Raw genomic sequence first — 18767 nt, 5'->3', positions numbered from 1 at the left:
ATTATTTTTCTTTTGCTTTTTTATTAAAAATAAGAAAAAAGTTTTGGTTTCAAATACAGTAGTAAATAACTAATTTTCTGTTTATCTTAGCTGTTTCATTTTTTCTTCAGGACAATAAAGTGATCTTGTTTTATGTTCAAAACTGTCATTCAATTACTAATCAAATGTTAGATTTAAAAAATGAGTGTTGTTACAAAACTCAATTTAAAAACTTGTTACAAAACTCAATTTAAAAACTTGTTACAAAACTTAATTTAAAGAATGTATAAAAAATTTGTTTTTTTGAAAGATAGAAAGGTTATTCATTATTAAAAGATATTCATTCAGAGTGATGTTAATTTTTTTTTTATATTAAATGATAAATGAACAAAAGAAAAAATTTCAGTAGCAATAACAATATAGTAATCGCAAAAGTTTAATAAATGAATGAACTTTTGGTCTTATGGTTCTAAGGTGGGCGCTAAGGTTAAAATAAAACGTTTTAAAATGATTAACAAAAAGTTACATGTAAAACAAAATTTATTTCTGGTTTTCAATATATAGTAGTAAAATAATCAAACAATATTCAAGTTATAATTATAAAAAAAAGTTACAAAAAAATCTCTCAAACCCAAAAAGCATTTTAGAAAAAGTTAATATATTATTATAAGAGTTATAATATAAAAAGTAGGATATGCTTTAATCAAAGTAATTTTACTATTATTATATTATATATAACATATTTATTTAATTTTTTTTTTATACTTTTATTTAACTTTAATTTTTTGCTATCTTAAATGATAAAGTTTCTTGAAAACATGTTTATATCAAATTGTTTTTTGAATTTTTTTTTTTTTTTTTTTTTTAGCAAGCTCTTAAGCTTGCTATTTTATTTTACTTTGGGAAAAAAAAAAATTTACTTTATCTCTTTTATTTAAAAGGCACTTTAAAGTACTATGAAAATTATTACCCTTGAGTTAAAGTTAAATGTACAGATTTGGTAATATTTAAATCGAAGTGCAAATTAAAGTAATAGTAAATATGTTTATTAAACACTTATGTTTTGTATTCAAATTGTTATTGTTTATATAATATATTATATATTATATATAAACATATATTATATTATATATATAAACAGTTTCTAAAACAAGACGTAAGCATAATTATACTTATGTTAATTTTGCAAATACTACGCAATTTGTAAATATTGATTAAAAATTGTTTAAAGTATTTAAAATATTTAATAACTACTAAATTAAAATTACCCATATAAAAATATTTAGAAATACTGTACGATTTGCAATTTGAGCATTTAGTTAAATCTTAAGTAAAAAAGTCTTTCTTAGCGTAACTAACATAGCAAACACTTATGTCCATTGGTTTCATGTATTTAAAGAAATGCTTTTTTCTAACAAGATGCTATTTTAAGTCAACTCCTTATCTTCATGTAAAACTAAACAAGGTAAACACAATCAAAGTGATATTTAATAACCATTGTGACAGCACTGGTTTTTACTAGGGTAGGAGGAGAGAGAAATCTCAAGAATCCCCCTACATCACCAGAAAAAAATGGTTTCCCGATTAAACTCTGGGTTCGTCACTGATCAAATGAAGTTGATCTAAAATGAACTTAAAAAAATTTTTTGATAATTTTTTGATGTTTTGTTTTAGCTAATATGCTTACAAAACTAAATACAAAACTCAAAGTTAAAAAATAAATGTGTAAAAAAGTTAGAGCAGCTTTGGCGCAGTGGTAGCGCACTTGCCTCAGAAACAAAGGATCCGTGGTTTAAACCCCACCTCTGGGCAAGTTTTGTGAAATCGGTTAGGAAGGAGATGTGAACTTCCAATTATATGCTCATCCGTGGTGCTCTGTGAGAAAACTGTAAGGACTTCTTGGGGCACCTAAACACTTGCTTGATTTACGCTAAAATAACTACCATTTTCTTAGTGTTCGATTATTATTTTTGCAGTCAATGTTATGCATCATGAGATCAATTGTGTTAAATTCAATAGGTTTGAAAAGCAATTAATTCAACAATACACAAATAAATTCTTAAAACAATACTTAGTAAAATTATTTTTAAAAAAATTTATTATTTTAATGAACAACTCATTTTTTTGATGCGCTCTTTAAAAGTATGATTTTTTTTTAAGTGTATGTTTTTTTTTGTTGTTATTTTGCATACTGTAAATATGCATACATATATGAGCTGATTTATAAAAAAAGTTCATAAAAACAGTTCATAAAAAAAGCACTGATGTTTTAAGAAAAAAAATTGATGAATAAAAGTTTTTTGAGCATGAAATTATAGTAAAAAGCGACTTTGCTGAATGACAATATATGCAAGATTGAGTTTTAGTTAATGGCACAAGTAATGGCACAAGTAACGATAGCTGATTTGAGCAAAGGTAGCTTTTGATGAGAAATAAATGAGAAATTTTCATTGATGAGAATATTAGGGCGATGGGATAGAGCAGGTCCTACAACACTTACAATGCAGTTTTAAAGAGCCTCATCAGAAGAAACAGCTGAAATATGGCAACAGTACTCCATACAAGGACAAATGTAATGTTTTAGGTATAAAGTAATCTATTTATTAAGGTAGAGAATTGAATCAGGAGTAAGAAAATGCTGAGTATGATAAAGAGATGCAATTTTAGCAAATGCTAACTATACAATGGAGAGGTTTCCATTAGAGGTTAGTATTGAAGGATAATCTGGGAAGGTGTAATGCAATGGACTCAGTAAGAGTGTTGCCATTCATCAATATATGGAATAACAAACAACTGAGTTCTGTTTGGGCTAAAATTCACCAGATACTGTAAGCCCCAAGCTTTGAACAGGCTTATCACATTCAAGATTAGCTGTTTGTGTGATTTTTTTATGGTTTGTGAGTATTTCTTTATGGCCAAACTTTGTTAATTAAGTCCCCTAGTATTTTAGCATAACACTCTCCAGAGACTTCACATTATTAGCACAAAAGAAAAACAAAAGAGAGCACACAAGTGTTATTAATATAAATAATGCTTTTTAATATTATGATGTCATTTATACATAAAACCTTTTTAAAAAAAAGAAGTTTGTATGGGAAAATAAATTTACTCCTCTTTTTTTGTATGCATAAATAGAATATTGAAAAATGGTAAAACAGTTTTAAATCATTTTTTATAAATTGATTAATCATAATGCACTTAAATGTTGTAAATTAAAGATTTCTAATGTTAAACTACACATTATGTTTGATTTTGTCATGAAAAAAAGAAAAAGGAAACATTTAAAATGTTTAAAATATTTTTAAAAAAATTGTTTTTGGTTCTCAATATATATTAGTAAAATAACCAAGCAATATTCATGTTATAGTTATAAAAAAAGTTACGAAAAAAATTCTCTACTCCTAAAAATAGTAATTTAGAAAAAGTTGAACTTAGGGTTCTAAACAGTACAGTTATTGGACACTTATGTTTAAAAAATAAGAATATTGTTATTGGACAGAACTTATGTTTAAAAAATAAGAATAGATTTGAAAAAACTTGTACAATATTGTCATAAATGTCTCTGTAAACAACTTTGTCATGTTTTTTTTTTGTTTGTGTTGTGCTGTACTGTGTGTGCATTATAATAGCGAATTTTCTTACAAAATTAATTAAGAGTTGAACTTCTTAAAACATAATTATAATAATATAATTAACATAATTATAATTAACAATCATAATCCATAGTTCTAATCGTTCATTTTTAAACAATCATAATCCATAGTTCTAATCGTTCATTTTTAAACAATCATAATCCATAGTTCTAATCGTTCAATTTTAAACAATCATAATCCATAGTTCAATCATTATCATAATCCATAGTTCTAATCGTTCATTTGTGTCCAATAAGTATACTTTTCAGCGTATTTTTTGTTAAATTTTTTTTTTTTTTGTAAAAGGATGAAACTATTAATAAAATAAACACAATTGTTAAAATAATAGAGAAATGTCATTAAATATGTTATTGAATTTCAAAGCATGTTTTATTTATTATGTATGAAAGTCCCACATTAAGTTGAGTAATACCTTAAGTGTCCAATAATTGTACTATTTACCCTATATAAAATTACAAATATTATAATATAAAAAAGTAGAACATGCTTTAATCAAAGTTATAAAATATTAAACTTTTTATATTCCAAATACTATTATAATATATATTACATATTTGTCAAATCTATTTTTTTATACTTTAATTTCATACTTCATTGCTATCTATCATGATAAAAATTCATGAAAACATGTATATATTAAACATGCTTATATTAAACTTGCTTATATTAAATATGCTTATATTAAATATGTTTATATTAAACATGCTTATATTAAACATGCTTATATAAAATTACTTTTTGAATCTTTAGTGGAGCTATGGTGTACTTTTATGGGAGTTAAGTTGTTTGGCTCAAACACCCTATGTTAATGTTGATCCTCATGAAATGTTAACTTACCTAAAATCTGGTCTTCGCTTGCCGCAACCACTTCATTGTCCAGATGACTTTTTTGCTGTAATGGCATGCTGTTGGGCTTTATCTCCGGAAGACAGACCAAATATTACTCAAATTATTGGTTGCCTTGAGGTGTTCCTTGATACACTGAATGCTTTTATATAGTATGTTACAAAAAATTTAAAATTTTTATAAAAATAATGTGTTGAAATAAAAAAACATAATAGTATTGTTTATCATTTTATATAATTTGAATCAAATATATTTTTTTGACAGTTTTATTATTAGATTTATTATATATATATATATTTAGTTTTACAATCACCTTTTAAACTTACGTTTAATTCAAAATGGTTATTTCTTTTTCTATGTAAAAGCAAAAGCTGATTTGTGAGATTTTTTATTTATTTAATTTAAGTATTGAATATTATAATTACATATCTTTTTTTATTTAACTTATATAGTTGTTATATAAATTATAAATATATAGCAAAATAAGTAGTATATTTTAGCATACTTTGTATATATTTTTGTTTACAATTTATTGTTTACAATTTACTATATTTATTTTAATGATAGTGTATTTATGTATATTTCTCTCACTTTTTTTTTCGATTTTGCACAAACCTTAAACTTTAATTGATGTATTAAAGATAGTACACGCACATTTGTGCGTGTACACAATATGTATTAAAGATAGTACACGCACATTTGCTTACGTGCATATTTGGGCTAGGCCCAATATTATTTAAAAACTTTGGCATATAAAATTTGCCGAATGGTCACACACGAGCAGTGAATGCCAGAGGGAAGAAATGAAGTACATTAGAATAAAGGAGAATTATTTTTCGAACAAAGCATATTTTGACGGTTGTCAAGACAAAAAATAAAGATTAATAGAGGAATATTTAAAATATAAATAAGACAGACAATGCACTTTAACAGTACTAACAATAAAAATAAACAAATTGTTTTATAAACACTAATATGCATATTTGCTTACATGCACATTGGTCAGTATACACATGCAATTGTCTAAAAACATACAGAAAAAAACTATTTTCAAAAAGTGATTTTTTTTTCTTCCTATCATAGATTACTTTTACATGTAGATGGTAGCTTCCTTCTCAGTCTGAGGTTCTGGCTTGTTGCTATTTCAAAATGACATTTTATATAAATTGCATAACTGTTATTTTTTGTTATTTATTGTTATTTTGCTTGCTTTTTATAATTTAGAAACTTTTTTTTCATTTATTATGATGTTTACATAACAAAGTACTTTAAAGCAGACTTGTATGAGATGAACTTATTTGCAAAACTTTGTAAGTTTTCTCATTTATTTTTTATTTTCATTTTTTATTATTCTTAAAGGTTGTGTTTGTTTTTAAAGGTTGTGTTGTTCTTAAAGGTTGTGTTTAAAGCTTGTGTGTGTTTATTTTATTAACTAATGTTTTGATAATCACCTGTATATTTTGTTATACATCTGTATACCAAAATTTTGGCTGTGTAAAGCCAGTAAATGTAAAGTTTTTTGTAAGTTGTGGTAACTCTAGGTTTACGCAACGAAAGTTGTATTAACCCTATAATATAAATAGTCATGGCAACCCACTTGTTTGAATGACTTTTAAAGATTGCTTCATTAAAAAAAGTTTAAACAACATCTTAAAATTCATTTTTATGAAAGTAAAAAAGACCCATTAAATATTACAAATGTATATTTAATGTTATGAAATAATTTAATAAAGTTGAATTTATTAAATTATTAAATCTGCACATTAAAAGTAAATAAAAACAGTCAAAATAAATAAATTATAAAAACGGTTATTAAATAAAGTTATTTATTAAATCACAAATTTATCACTTTTCCACAAACATTTATTTTGATGTTTAAAATTTTAAACTTCCACAACATAATTTTAAGTTGTCAATACTTTTGACTATGTGTTTCATTTATTTTAACTTCACCTCATCAATGCCATAACATTGTTTTATACCAATTAGCTACACACACTGCTCTACACAATTTGCTATGTGTATGTGTGTGTGTGTGTGTGTGTGTGTGTGTGTGTGTGTGTGTGTGTGTGTGTGTGTGTGTGTGTGTGTGTGTGTGTGTGTAAGCTAAAAAAAAGTATAGCACAATTTAAAAAAATTTTGTGTGTGTAATAATTGAGTTTATCAGTTTGAAGAAAAGAATTTATCTTGTTAGTGAAATCTCTAGTACAAAAACATGTGTGTTAAATTATTCAGGTAAAATAATCTGTAAATTTTATTAAAATTTTTATCAATTTATTATTTATTTTTAGATATTGTTACTGGAATTGTCATTGTTGTTGGAAGCCCTGATGATGGTTTTTGCACTAAAGATGATTGTAGTACAAGTAAAAACTTTTTTTTTGGTTTTAGTTCTGTTTACATGAAAATATGACCACTAATTGCAACCAACATAATTTTAGACAATAAAATCTGTTATATTACTTTTCTGGATAAAAATGGCTATAAATTTAAAATGGTTGTTATGGTTACTTCCATTATAAGTTACAAAAAAATGATAGATTTTTAAATTTTTAAAAATTAAATAAGAAAAAAAAAATTGTTGTAGAAGTACAATTTTTAATCCCTCAACATTCATTTTGGAAAAATTCATACATTTGATCATACATTTAATCTTAATGATAAGGGAAGTTTGTACCTAGGGCTTTCCTGTACCTAGGATCACCCCACTTTATTTGAAAACTAAGTTCTAAGTAATGCTTCTCAGTCAGCTGATTAGTTATAAATATATATATTTTTAAATCCTATTTTGATTCTCAGATAGCGTTGCAATGGCAAGTCGGAAACACATTTTGGTGGTCTAAAGTAAGTTTTTTGCTGCTAGTATTATAGATTGTTTTACAACCCAAGAGGAAATGTTTATCTATAAGTTCTTGGATATTACATTGTTTGTTATGTAAGTACTAAATGCAATGTTCAATAAGTTTCCTTACAATCAAGGTTCGTTAATAAGTGGCATTTTTCATGAGGCTATAGTTTGTTTGTACCTAGGGCCATATGTGCATAAAGAGTTTGCTTGATAATGAGGTAGACTGTTAAATTTTGATTTGTACTAAATTTTTTTTTTTGCAGTTGTTTTGGGACTATAATTTTATGCGTAGACTTATTTGTCAATTTTGCTTAGAACTATCGTCAATTTTGTTATCTATTAAAGTGTTACAATTAAGTAACACTAGATAAATTTGTTGAAAACAATCTAAGATTAAATAAATTTTTAATCAAATTTGTGTCTATCTTTGTTGTCAATTTATTATGGAGTTGAACCTAATTTTCAAAAACCAGCCCTCAGTACAATAGTTAGTGGCCCAAGGTACAATTTAAAAAAAGCTTATTGTACTTAGCGATATTAATTTTTAAACCCTTGACCTTGAATTTTTAAACATGACCGACTTTTATAGTTTAAATCAATATACTAATACAAAGTAATTAGAGATGTATAGAGATGTGATTGTATCAGTTTCGCCATTTTTAGACAAGTCAGGAGTCTTGAATTTAGGCATAAAAAAAATCCAGCCCTAAGTATTCAAACTTCCCTGTATGTTTAGAAGAATCATTTGTGATATATTTTTTACTTGTTGTACATTATCTAAATTAAGTGTCTTTACTTTTTCAATGTCTGTGTTAACAAGCGCTTTTATTGTCTGTGTTATCAAGAGGTGTTCATCAACAGTGGAGCAAAGTATCAAAGGTGGATTAAATTGTTATTATTGCAAAAATTAATTGCAGTTTAATACATTACACAGTTTAAATATTTAAAAAGTTTCGACAAAAATTATTCAGTTGTTTTGATTAAACAAAATATTGTTTGTGGCATTTAAAAAAAGACAAATTTTAGAATCTTATACTTTTAGTTTACATTTTTTGTAGAGAAACAACTGTTTCAGTATTTTGTAGAGAAAGAACTGTTTCAGTATTTTGTAGAGAAACAACTGTTTCAGTATTTTGTAGAGAAACAACTGTTTCAGTATTTTGTAGAGAAACAACTGTTTCAGTATTTTGTAGAAAAACAACTGTTTCAGTATTGTTTCAATATTGTTTCAACATTGATAACAACTGTGTTATTGTTGACATAATCGGCAATAACACAAAATTATTAAGCACATAAAAATATTTTGCAAAACTTATATTATTTACTTTTATAACACAAAATTTTTACTATTATTACTTTTATTTTGTTGAGTTATTTTTTTTATTCACATATATATGTATTATATTTAAACAAGCAGTAACACATTTTTCTTTTTTTTGTCTTTTTTTTTTTGTCTTAAATTTGAAAGAAACTGATATTTGTTAAAAGACTTTATTGTTTAGCATGTTCAATTTTACAGTTTATAATACATGATTAATTCAATGAAACATAAATTATAAATTATACTAATGTTGTATTGCTTTGTATTATACAGTGGAAAAGAAGATTTTTGTGTCAGTTTCGAGACTGAAATGAAAGTTCTTAATATTTATCAGCTGAATATTTTTAACATACTTGGTTTTATGTACAAATGTAAAACCAATGCATCTCACGTTTCTTTCCATAATCTATGTCTTATGTATGTTAAAAGATAAAAATAATTATTTAGAAGTTATAATTTACATAAACAACTTTTTTTTAACTACTTTTGGAAAATTATGTATTTATTCCGAGGAGCATTTCTTTGGATCTTAGTAGTTTTGAAAAACTTATCTTTCATTTAAGAAAAAATTAAAAGAAATCATTTTATTTTTTGAAGGTATATTTTTAACTCTCTTACGAAAAATGAAAAATTAATACATTAGATTATATAAAGAATATATCTGATCCACATCTTATATTTGTAAATTTTATATATTTTTCATTTTACATATATTTATATTTAAATTATATATATATATATAAATATATATATATATATATAAATATATATATATATATATATATATATGTATATATATATATATATATATATATATATAAATATATATATATATATATATATATATATATATATATATATATATATATATATATATATATATATATATATATATATATATATGTAATTAAAAAAAGCTATGATAATAAAAAAAAGAAATTGATAAAAAAATCTAAAAAAAGTATAAACATCAATATATATTGATAAATGTTTAGATATTTCGCAAGTCTTTATGACAAGACCTTTTTTTAAGTTTCTTTTTAAAGATAATACTTGTATATTTGTTTTATTTTACTTTGTTCTTATTGTATAAGTGATTTAACTTTTAAATAAATATTTAATATATAGATAAATGTTTAATAACATAAAATATCTATTATTCATTTAAGGTTTAAATTTTTATTTTTTATTTTTTTTAGCTAATTTACCTAAATCTAGCAACATTGCTCCTAAATTTTCTGACTTCAAAAATCTTCCACCCTTAAATGATGAGATCTATTTAATTAAGGAAACTGAAATGCCACAGATACTTTGGTGGTATTCTGATTCCATATATCCTCATTCATATGAAAATCAAATAAAATGCAAACTTGGTAAATGTTTGTTGTTGTTTTTCTGCTTAATTTCGTTTTTGTAATACTATTTAAATCGGTAATACAAATTGCTCACTTAGCTACTTTAATTTAGGATCTTGTTCAGTTACAAAAGATCGTAAACAACTAAAGAACAGTTTGACTAGAGGAATTATATTTTATGGCACATCTTTCGATGCTAGAGACTTACCTTTGCCTAGACTACCACATCATGAGTGGGCATTATTCCATGAAGAATCTCCAAAAAACAAGTGGATGTATTCTACTAAATTGGGTATAAGGTATGGATTCCATAGAGTCATTGAAACTGGTCTCTATGGAAATTATTTTGAACATATATAGTCTCATATAGTTTTTAAATATATACACTAGCATTTAAGTGATAACTTAAAACATCAATAGGTTTAAAAAAATCTCTCTAATAAGATTGTTTTTGGTTAGTTTTAAACAAGGTTAGCTGTGTTTTTTTGTTTTGTTTTTTACCCATTGTTACTGCTTTACCATTTTACATAATCTATTCACAATCACATTCATTTTACTTAACAAATGGCGTAATTGTTCTCTAATCTAATCTTTATAAGTTCTAAAATATTTATAGTCATATCTCATAATTTTTTGAAATAGATAATCTTGTTGTTGTTTAAAGAGAGTATCAACTCCCAAACACTTATTGTTTTCATATTAATGAAAATGTTAAAAAAAAAATTTGAGCTTTTTTTTTTTTGAATAAAACTAAATAATAAATGAATATCAATAAAAACTAAACTTGTCATTTTAGTGACCTTCTCCTTTTTACTCTGTATCTTAAAGTCTTTGTAATTTGTTGCAATTTACAGACTTAATTATAAATAATTTATTTCGAGCGCATTTAATATGTAGGAGATTCAGTAGTAAGGTCATTATGACGTTCATCAAATATCCCTAATAAATACTGTCAATATATTTAATAAAAAACATTAATAAAAATTTTTTAAAACAACATTCTAAAAATGGACTAAAAAGTAAAAAATAAACTATTTTAAGGGACCCAAGGACTTTATGTACGTACACAACCTGAAATATCTATTAAAGTCAATGACTGAAAATGTTAGGCCCTAATAGAAACGAGTTGTACTTAGTTGCCCAACTTTTCAGTCATTGACTTTAATGGATATTTCAGGTTTTGTACGTACAGAAAGTCTTTGGGTCCTGTGAAATAGTTCATTTTTTACTTTTTAGTTCGTTTTTAAAATGTTGTTTTTAAAAAGTTTGTTTATATATTTTTTTTATTATTCAACAGCAATTCTATTTAGTTACGCTAAACTAAAACACTAAAAGTTTGTTGTTTATTGTTTGTTTTAATTAATTTTCTTAATGATTTCTTTTGTTTAGGCTTAACTTAAGCTTCCGAGTTAAATGATAAGACTGTAAGGTGTTCTGGGAGCAACTTGATAACTACGCAAAAAAAAGTTTTTTGAACAATTTAACTTGAGCTTTTTTTTTTTTTTACTTTTTTCTTTAATATGAAGACACATATGAAGAATGTATATAAAGAAAAAAATTTAAAAACCTGACTAAGCGCCAGAGTTGAAGTTTTGAAATAAAAGGAAAAAACTTTAAAAAGGAAAAAGTTTTGACCACTTTTTAATTTTTTATGCATTAATTGTTGTGGAACATTATTCTAAGGAGGATTTTCTGAGGAAGAAATTTTCTTGTAAAAAATAAGATTAAGTTTTTACAATGTAGAATATGGCACAAACCCCAGTGCCATACTCTACATTGTAAAAACCAGGGTAAGTCCAAAATTTAAATACAGTAGAAATAGTACTACATGTATTATTTTTTGGAGAAAACATAAATTTTTTCATCTTTCTTGGATAAGATGTTTTTTGTGACAAGCTTGGCACAAAACTCCACATGTACACAAGACTCAAACAAGAAACACTTCTCAACTCTTTTTCAGTGCTCAATTAATGCAAAGTCACAGTCACAACTTTTGTACGGATGATGGTAGATTACATTCTAATGTAATGTATTTTATCAAAATAACCATTAAAAATAAGATAAATCCTCATTTAGAGTAAAAATTGTCATTTTATTTTTGTTCTAACCACAGCAGTTGTCAGACTATAAATTTCTTCTGAGTTATTCTTTATTTTATTTTTATCTTTATTACTCTATTTATCTTATCTTTATTACTTTTAATGCTTTTCAAAACGCAACTAGCAGTTTGGTTTACTCCTCTGCCACTCATGTCATACGAACATAAAACCATGTCTAAGTTAAAGTAAGACAATTGGCATAGATATTTAATTTATTTGGTGCTCCAAGAAGTTCTTACAATCTTATCAAAGAGCACCGCAAAATAGCATTTAACAGGGAAGTTTCTTCCTTCCTTAATAATGTTGCAAATATGGCTTGAGGCGGCTTTGAACCTTGATCTCCAGTTCTGAAGCCAGAACTCTGACCACGGCTGTTCATACCATGGCTGCTCTTTGATAGTTTATAATGAAAAACCGTTTTTGTACTCTAAATAACATTTTTTAATTTAAAATATTTTAATTTAAAAAAAAAGTAAAGACAGTATAAAACATGAACTTTTAAAACAGCCTCTATTCTTTCCAGCATTGAGACAAAATAAGACCCTTGGTGACATGCTTTTATTATGGATTTTCTCAAATCTACCAGTGTGGTTGGTATCTGTTTAGAAACTTTCGATTTTAATTTTAGCCAGCAGTTTTTGATGGGCTTTAAATGAGGTGAATTGCTCTGCCGCAGAGCAAGAACAGTAATTGCTTTTTCTTGAAGCCGTGTCTTTGCCTGATAACATGCATTGTGTGTATGAAAATATCGAACTTTCTAATTCGAAATTAATTAAACATATTGTTTTTTAAATTATGATAGTATATTACATAAGAACACAAAATGTGTGAAAATATGACAAAAGATTTATTTAAAATATATGAGTGGAAATCTTTTATTTCAAAGTTTTGGTAATTAGTTTTATTTAAAACCTTGATTTTAGGCTAAATTAATGGAAAGAAAAGCTATTTTTTCTATAAATCAATTGCATTTTTCTTTTGAATTTTTCTATATTAGGACACAGAATATATAAAAATACAGTCAGTTTGCGATATCTCGAACCTCCAAGGGACCAAGGAAAATGGTTCGGCTTAACGAATGTTCAACTAAATCTAATTCCCGTTAAGTTGAACTTTGGCTAATATTTGTTCGAGTTAAGGTGATTTTTCTTCATTCAATGCTTAAGTATATACATTAAATTTACACTATTAAGGTGAATTTTCACTCGTCCGTTTTTTGACGGAAACGGGAAGGAAAAAGAAATCACGTGGCCAAGCGTAGTACAAGTTATCATTTGTTCGAAGGAAAACATCGCATGCTCACCTTATTATTTATCCTTTCCCTATCCCATTCCCGTAGAAAAACGGATGAGTGGAAACTCACCTTTATACTAATAAGAGGTTTGAAAAATGTTTCAATGAAAGGAGTTGCGGATTGTATTCACGCACTACAGTCAAAAGATAACAACGGTTTTTATCATGATTTATGTTCACAATTTTTTATAGCATTATTTTACGTCTCATAACGATCTATTCTATTCAGATCTAAATACAAAAGAAAAAATAAAAAGATATTGAGCTGCAGTTATTTATGTTTTATATGGATTGACTTCTCTTTAAAAAAAAGAATTTTAATTATGTCAATATCTTTAATTCCCATACAAAAAGTTCAAGTTATCCGAAGAGACTTGCTGAAGGGGGACAAAAAATGGTTCGACTTCACGAAGTTCGAGTTATCCGAAACTCGACTTAACCGGAAAATTTTAATAGTAATCGATTAGACAAATTCGATGGATCAAATGAAGCAGTGCGAGTTAACCGGTGTTCGGCTTACTGGGAATTAACTGTATTACAAAAGATTTCAAAGTAAATTAGTGAAAAGGTTGTTTTTTTAAAGTTTTAGTCGAAAATCTTAATTTTAAGCAAAATTGTTGGATAAAAAAGCTATGTATACTTAAAAAATATTTTTTACTATGAAACATTTACTTTTATTTTTAAGCGTGCAGCAATCATTGGCTCAAACTTGCCATCTTCCATGAAAATTTGTACTTGCAAGTGAAGTTGTACCTCATAATAATATTGTAGCCATTTAGATAAATAATTTTAATGTGTATAAACTATGTAGGACATTTTCTTATTGGTTAATAACTACGCAATTGCCCATGCAACGCGTGGTTTCTTAGTGTACTGCCGGTGTCATGAAATATAAATTCCGCATTATAAAATTTTCCCTGGGCCGAAATATACTTGGGGGGGGATTTGTTTAGAAATAATATTTCTCCTCTTGTATAATTTCTTCCTCAACTTGCTAAATAAAATTTCCCCCGTGACATTATTTACCCCTAAATATTAACTTAATATATGAATATTTTTGAGCTAGTAATTCAAGTGCGTACTCTGTATGCGTTTTTTTTTTTTATGCTTAGTAAAATAATTTTATAAAATTGCAAATCATTTTTGACATAAAGTTTTGTTTTTTTTAAGTTTTTTTTTGGTGCTCCCAGAAGTCTTTGCGGTCTTATCACGGAGCACCGCAGGAGAGCATTTAACTAGAGGTTCACGCCTCCTTCCTTACCAATGTCGCTTATTGGGTTAGAGCTGGCGTCGAACCCGGGACCTCTGGGTTCTGAGCCAGAACTCTAACCACTGCGCCAAGGCTGCTAACCTAATGAACATAAAGCAAATTTTGTATTTATTATAGTTATTTGCTTTTAGTGACAAAAAAGAATATTTTTATTATTTAACTAGTTATACATAAGTAAAATTTACAAATATAAGTTATTTTTTTGTTACAATAATTAAAAATGTTTTATCAAAAAAATTAAATTTTTAGTAAAAATTTTATCGGGGGAACATTTATTACGGCAGGGTAGAAACAATGTATCTCCCCGAAATGTTTATTCTAGAATATACTTTCCGGGTAAAGTTTGTCCCGGTACGTATTTTTCGAGGGGGGGAAACATGCCATGTGACACCATATTATGCATGAAGTCATCTATAATAATTAGAAGTGGTCGGAGCTTTTTGGTCCTAACTTTGTAACTCCAACCAATCATAACCTTGAACCTTTTGCGTGAAATAACCACGTATGCGAAAACAAATCTCTTATGAACTAGAAAAGTTCATCTTCATTTTAAAAGGTTGAGTAAACTATTTTATTCAACTATTTAAAAAATCATTTTAAAACTGAAAGTAACGATTCATTAACATTAAATTTTTTTTAATATAATACATTTTTTTTATATTTTTTTTAATATAATACATTTCATTAATTCATGATAAAATGGTTGCCAATGACTTCAGCTTTATTTTTAGCTTGTTTAATCATACCGCTACATTCAAGCGGGAATCAGATTATCCGTTATCTACTCAATGTTTAAAAGATACAGATGAATGGCTTGATAAGAAATTTTTTGTTGAAACGAAAGAAAAGAACAGGTAGTCTAAATGTTTTTCTATTTGAAATTTAGATAAAGTATTATTGTTCTATGGGGTTATATGCTATTCTGATTCTACAGGCTACAAAAAGAATTAGGTCTTGCTCCAGTTGTGTATTTTCAACGTGACTGCGATCCCCCTTCTGATCGAGATACTTACGTAAAAGAGCTAATGAAATACATAACAATTGACTCCTATGGGCCTTGCTTGAATAACAAAAAGCCGCCGGATGAAATTAACGGTTTCCACCATTTATCAAGCGATTCCTACTACCATTTCTTAGCTCGATATAAATTTCAGTTGGCGTTCGAGAACTGTCTGTGTCAAGATTACATGACAGAAAAACTGTTTCGACCTCTACATATTGGATCAGTTCCCGTGTATTTAGGCTCTCCTTTAGCTGAAGAATTCATGCCCAGCGAAAAAGCTGTCATCATGGTTCAAGATTTTGATTCTCCACGGGAACTGGCGGAATATTTAAAAAAGCTTAATGCAAATGATGAAAGTTATGATGAGTATTTGAAACATCGGTATACTGGCAAATTTTCAAACCCGAAACTTGAAAATTCATTGAAGCTTCAAAAATGGTCGTTGCCGAACAAATACCAAAAACCAAACTTTGGCTATTTCATGTTTTCCGGATTTTCTTGTCATGTTTGTGACAAATTGCACAAACGAAACAACCGTTTACGTAAACATTTAGAAAATCCAGCTAACAGAATTTTGCCTCCGAGAGTAGCCAGTCATGATCACATGGGTTGTCCCGAGCCTAGACCTATACTGGCTAATTCAAAAAAATATATATATGGAAAATTAGCTTTTGAAGACGGTCAAAAAGAAGCAGAAGCGTTATTACAAATGATTCGTGAAAATGAAACTGATTCCACAATTTATAGTTCAAAATATTTGAAAGTCAAAACTCAAAGTTATTTTTAAAAGTTTTTTTTAGCAATTTTAATTTTTTAAGATTACGACAAAAGGAATAATATTGAAGGATTATTATTAAGATTAATATTGTTGATAAAATTAAATTAAAGATTTTAGTTTTAAATTATTGATTATAACTATTTAAAAAATATATTTAAAAAAATTATTTGTTATAACTATTTATACAATTGTCGTTGATATTATTATTTTCTTTTTAGAAATATGTTATGTGCGTAAGTTATGTATATAAAAAAAATAGAGGTGCCAATTTGAGAATTAGCGTTTATTCCAGATTTTACTAAATACCTATAAATATATATATATATATATATATATATATATATATATATATATATATATATATATCAGCCATCGGAATGAGGGTCGGCTTCGGCAACGCCGACCTAACTGCCGTCCTAAAAGTGTTTGAGATCGGCAAAAAATTACCGACCTCGTTTCTATGTTTTATAGTATAACCTTTGTATCAAATTTTTTTGCCGACCTGATGTCGACCTCTAAAAGATTGAAGTCGACAAATTATTGCCGACCTCATTTTTCCTAATTCCGAGGGTTGATATATATATATATATATTATATTTTATATATATATCATATATTGTATATATATATATATATATATATATAATGTATATTATATATATGTTATATATATAAATATATATCAACCCTCGGAATATATATTTATATTATATACACATATATACTATATATGTATATATAATATACATATATTATATACATATATATATATATATATATATATATATATATATATATATATATATTATATATACATATAAGTATTATATATATCATATAATATATATATATATATATATATATATATTATATACATATATATATATATATATACATATATATATATATATTATATATACATATAAATATTATATATATCATATATAATATATATATATATATATTATATACATATATATATTATATATATATATATATATTATATATATATATATATATATATATATATATATATATATATATATATATATATATATACTAGGGTACTTAAGCTCCACTTTAGTTATAAAATCAAAATGCATACGTGTGCATGAGATGTGACTACCCTTTGTGAACAATTTAAACACAATTTTAGTCAAAAATATTGGAAGAAGCCTATATCATGAGTGTATTTAGCATAAGTATTTATCATAACTAGCGGTTTTAGGGGGAGGGGTCATTGAGTAATAGCCCCCCCCCCCTCCTTCTCCTTGGGACTTTTTTTCAGAAATATTCTTTTGTAAATTGACTATTATACTGAATTGGACTATTATACTGACGAATGAAATCGACTAAACTTGGTTATTACGCTAAAGTACAACGAATTAAAAAAGGAAATTACTTTTTTTTTTTTTTTTTTTTTTTTAGACCTTTTTACCCCTCTCCTTGGCGAGTGACAAAACCCGCCCCTGTATCATAATTAACTACTATATTATAATTTTTAGATAAATCACATATTTAAAATAAAGTTGATATTTATCAGATACAAGAGGAAAAAAATTGTATTCACTAAAATTGTTAATGAAAGGTTATTTTTAAAACAAATTTAACGTAACAAATTAGTTGAGGGTTGGTATTAAAATTTTGAAGAAGAATACTAGATCGAAACACAAATCTTCTTGCTGGAAGATGCTATTGAAGTTTTTCCATCTTCGCAGTTACCAACTGGAGAACAAGTTTGGTAACTTTACCAATGGAACCTAACAAAAATAAGGAAAGAGATGGTTTTAAGTCGTTTCAACAGTACCAAGAAGAATTCTTTTGTTTCATGTCCATTGTCAACTAAGAGTTGTGAGATTGGGTGCAAAGTTAAAACAGAATACCAGACAGAAAGAAGAACCCAGTGTGTGGCTGGTGCTGTAAAGGATCTCTGGCAGAAGAGTTATATTCCTCATGTTACAGATTTTTCTATTAGATAAAAATAATTTAACCACTTTTCCAAAATATTGCTTTTTTAATTGGTTCTTTTTATATTTAGAACTCAAAATTGCTATAATCTATAATACATTTAATACATTGTTTACTACAAAAATATACTATTGTTAATACCAGATACTTCAGTTGGATAAAAGAAGAATAAAGCTAGCAAAGAACAAAACCAGAAACTTTCCAACAAATGTAAAAAAAAAAAAAAAAGGGAGTGTTTCAAGAAAGAAATGAGCTGTTTGATATTTCTGACAAAAATGTTGTTGAGGTTATTTTGTTTAACAGAAAAATCACAAAAGATTAATGACTTGCAAATGTTGCATTCTTGAAAGATCA

At 26.2% G+C, this 18767-nt stretch overlaps 2 protein-coding genes across 4 annotated transcripts in view; both read left to right on the top strand.

Annotated features, from left to right (window-relative positions):
* Positions 1 to 4696, top strand: part of LOC100206606 (tyrosine-protein kinase RYK) — a 43237-nt gene extending 38541 nt beyond the window's left edge. The window contains exon 13 of the mRNA XM_065787970.1: positions 4383 to 4696. Within this exon, the coding sequence (XP_065644042.1) occupies positions 4383 to 4631 (249 nt within the window). The 3' untranslated portion in view covers positions 4632 to 4696. The remainder of the gene's footprint in view (positions 1 to 4382) is intronic.
* LOC100208893 (alpha-(1,3)-fucosyltransferase 11) lies at positions 4499 to 16556 on the top strand. 3 transcript variants are annotated; one of them, XM_065787971.1, is made up of 7 exons: positions 4499 to 4630; positions 5703 to 5788; positions 6770 to 6844; positions 9847 to 10020; positions 10115 to 10301; positions 15396 to 15518; positions 15599 to 16556. In XM_065787971.1, exons 2-7 carry the CDS (start codon positions 5767 to 5769, stop codon positions 16452 to 16454), a joined length of 1437 nt encoding a protein of 478 aa, XP_065644043.1. In that variant the 5' UTR covers positions 4499 to 4630; positions 5703 to 5766; the 3' UTR covers positions 16455 to 16556. The 3 variants fall into 3 exon arrangements, with proteins under 3 accessions (XP_065644043.1, XP_065644045.1, XP_065644046.1); XM_065787973.1 differs by lacking the exons at positions 4499 to 4630; positions 5703 to 5788 and adding an exon at positions 7278 to 7322; XM_065787974.1 differs by lacking the exons at positions 4499 to 4630; positions 5703 to 5788; positions 6770 to 6844 and having other exon boundaries at positions 9877 to 10020; positions 10101 to 10301.
* The last annotated feature ends 2211 nt before the right edge of the window (positions 16557 to 18767 follow it).

This window comes from Hydra vulgaris, chromosome 01, assembly GCF_038396675.1.
Source record: "Hydra vulgaris chromosome 01, alternate assembly HydraT2T_AEP".
NCBI lineage: Eukaryota > Metazoa > Cnidaria > Hydrozoa > Anthoathecata > Hydridae > Hydra > Hydra vulgaris.
This window is presented reverse-complemented; position numbering and strand designations above follow the sequence as displayed.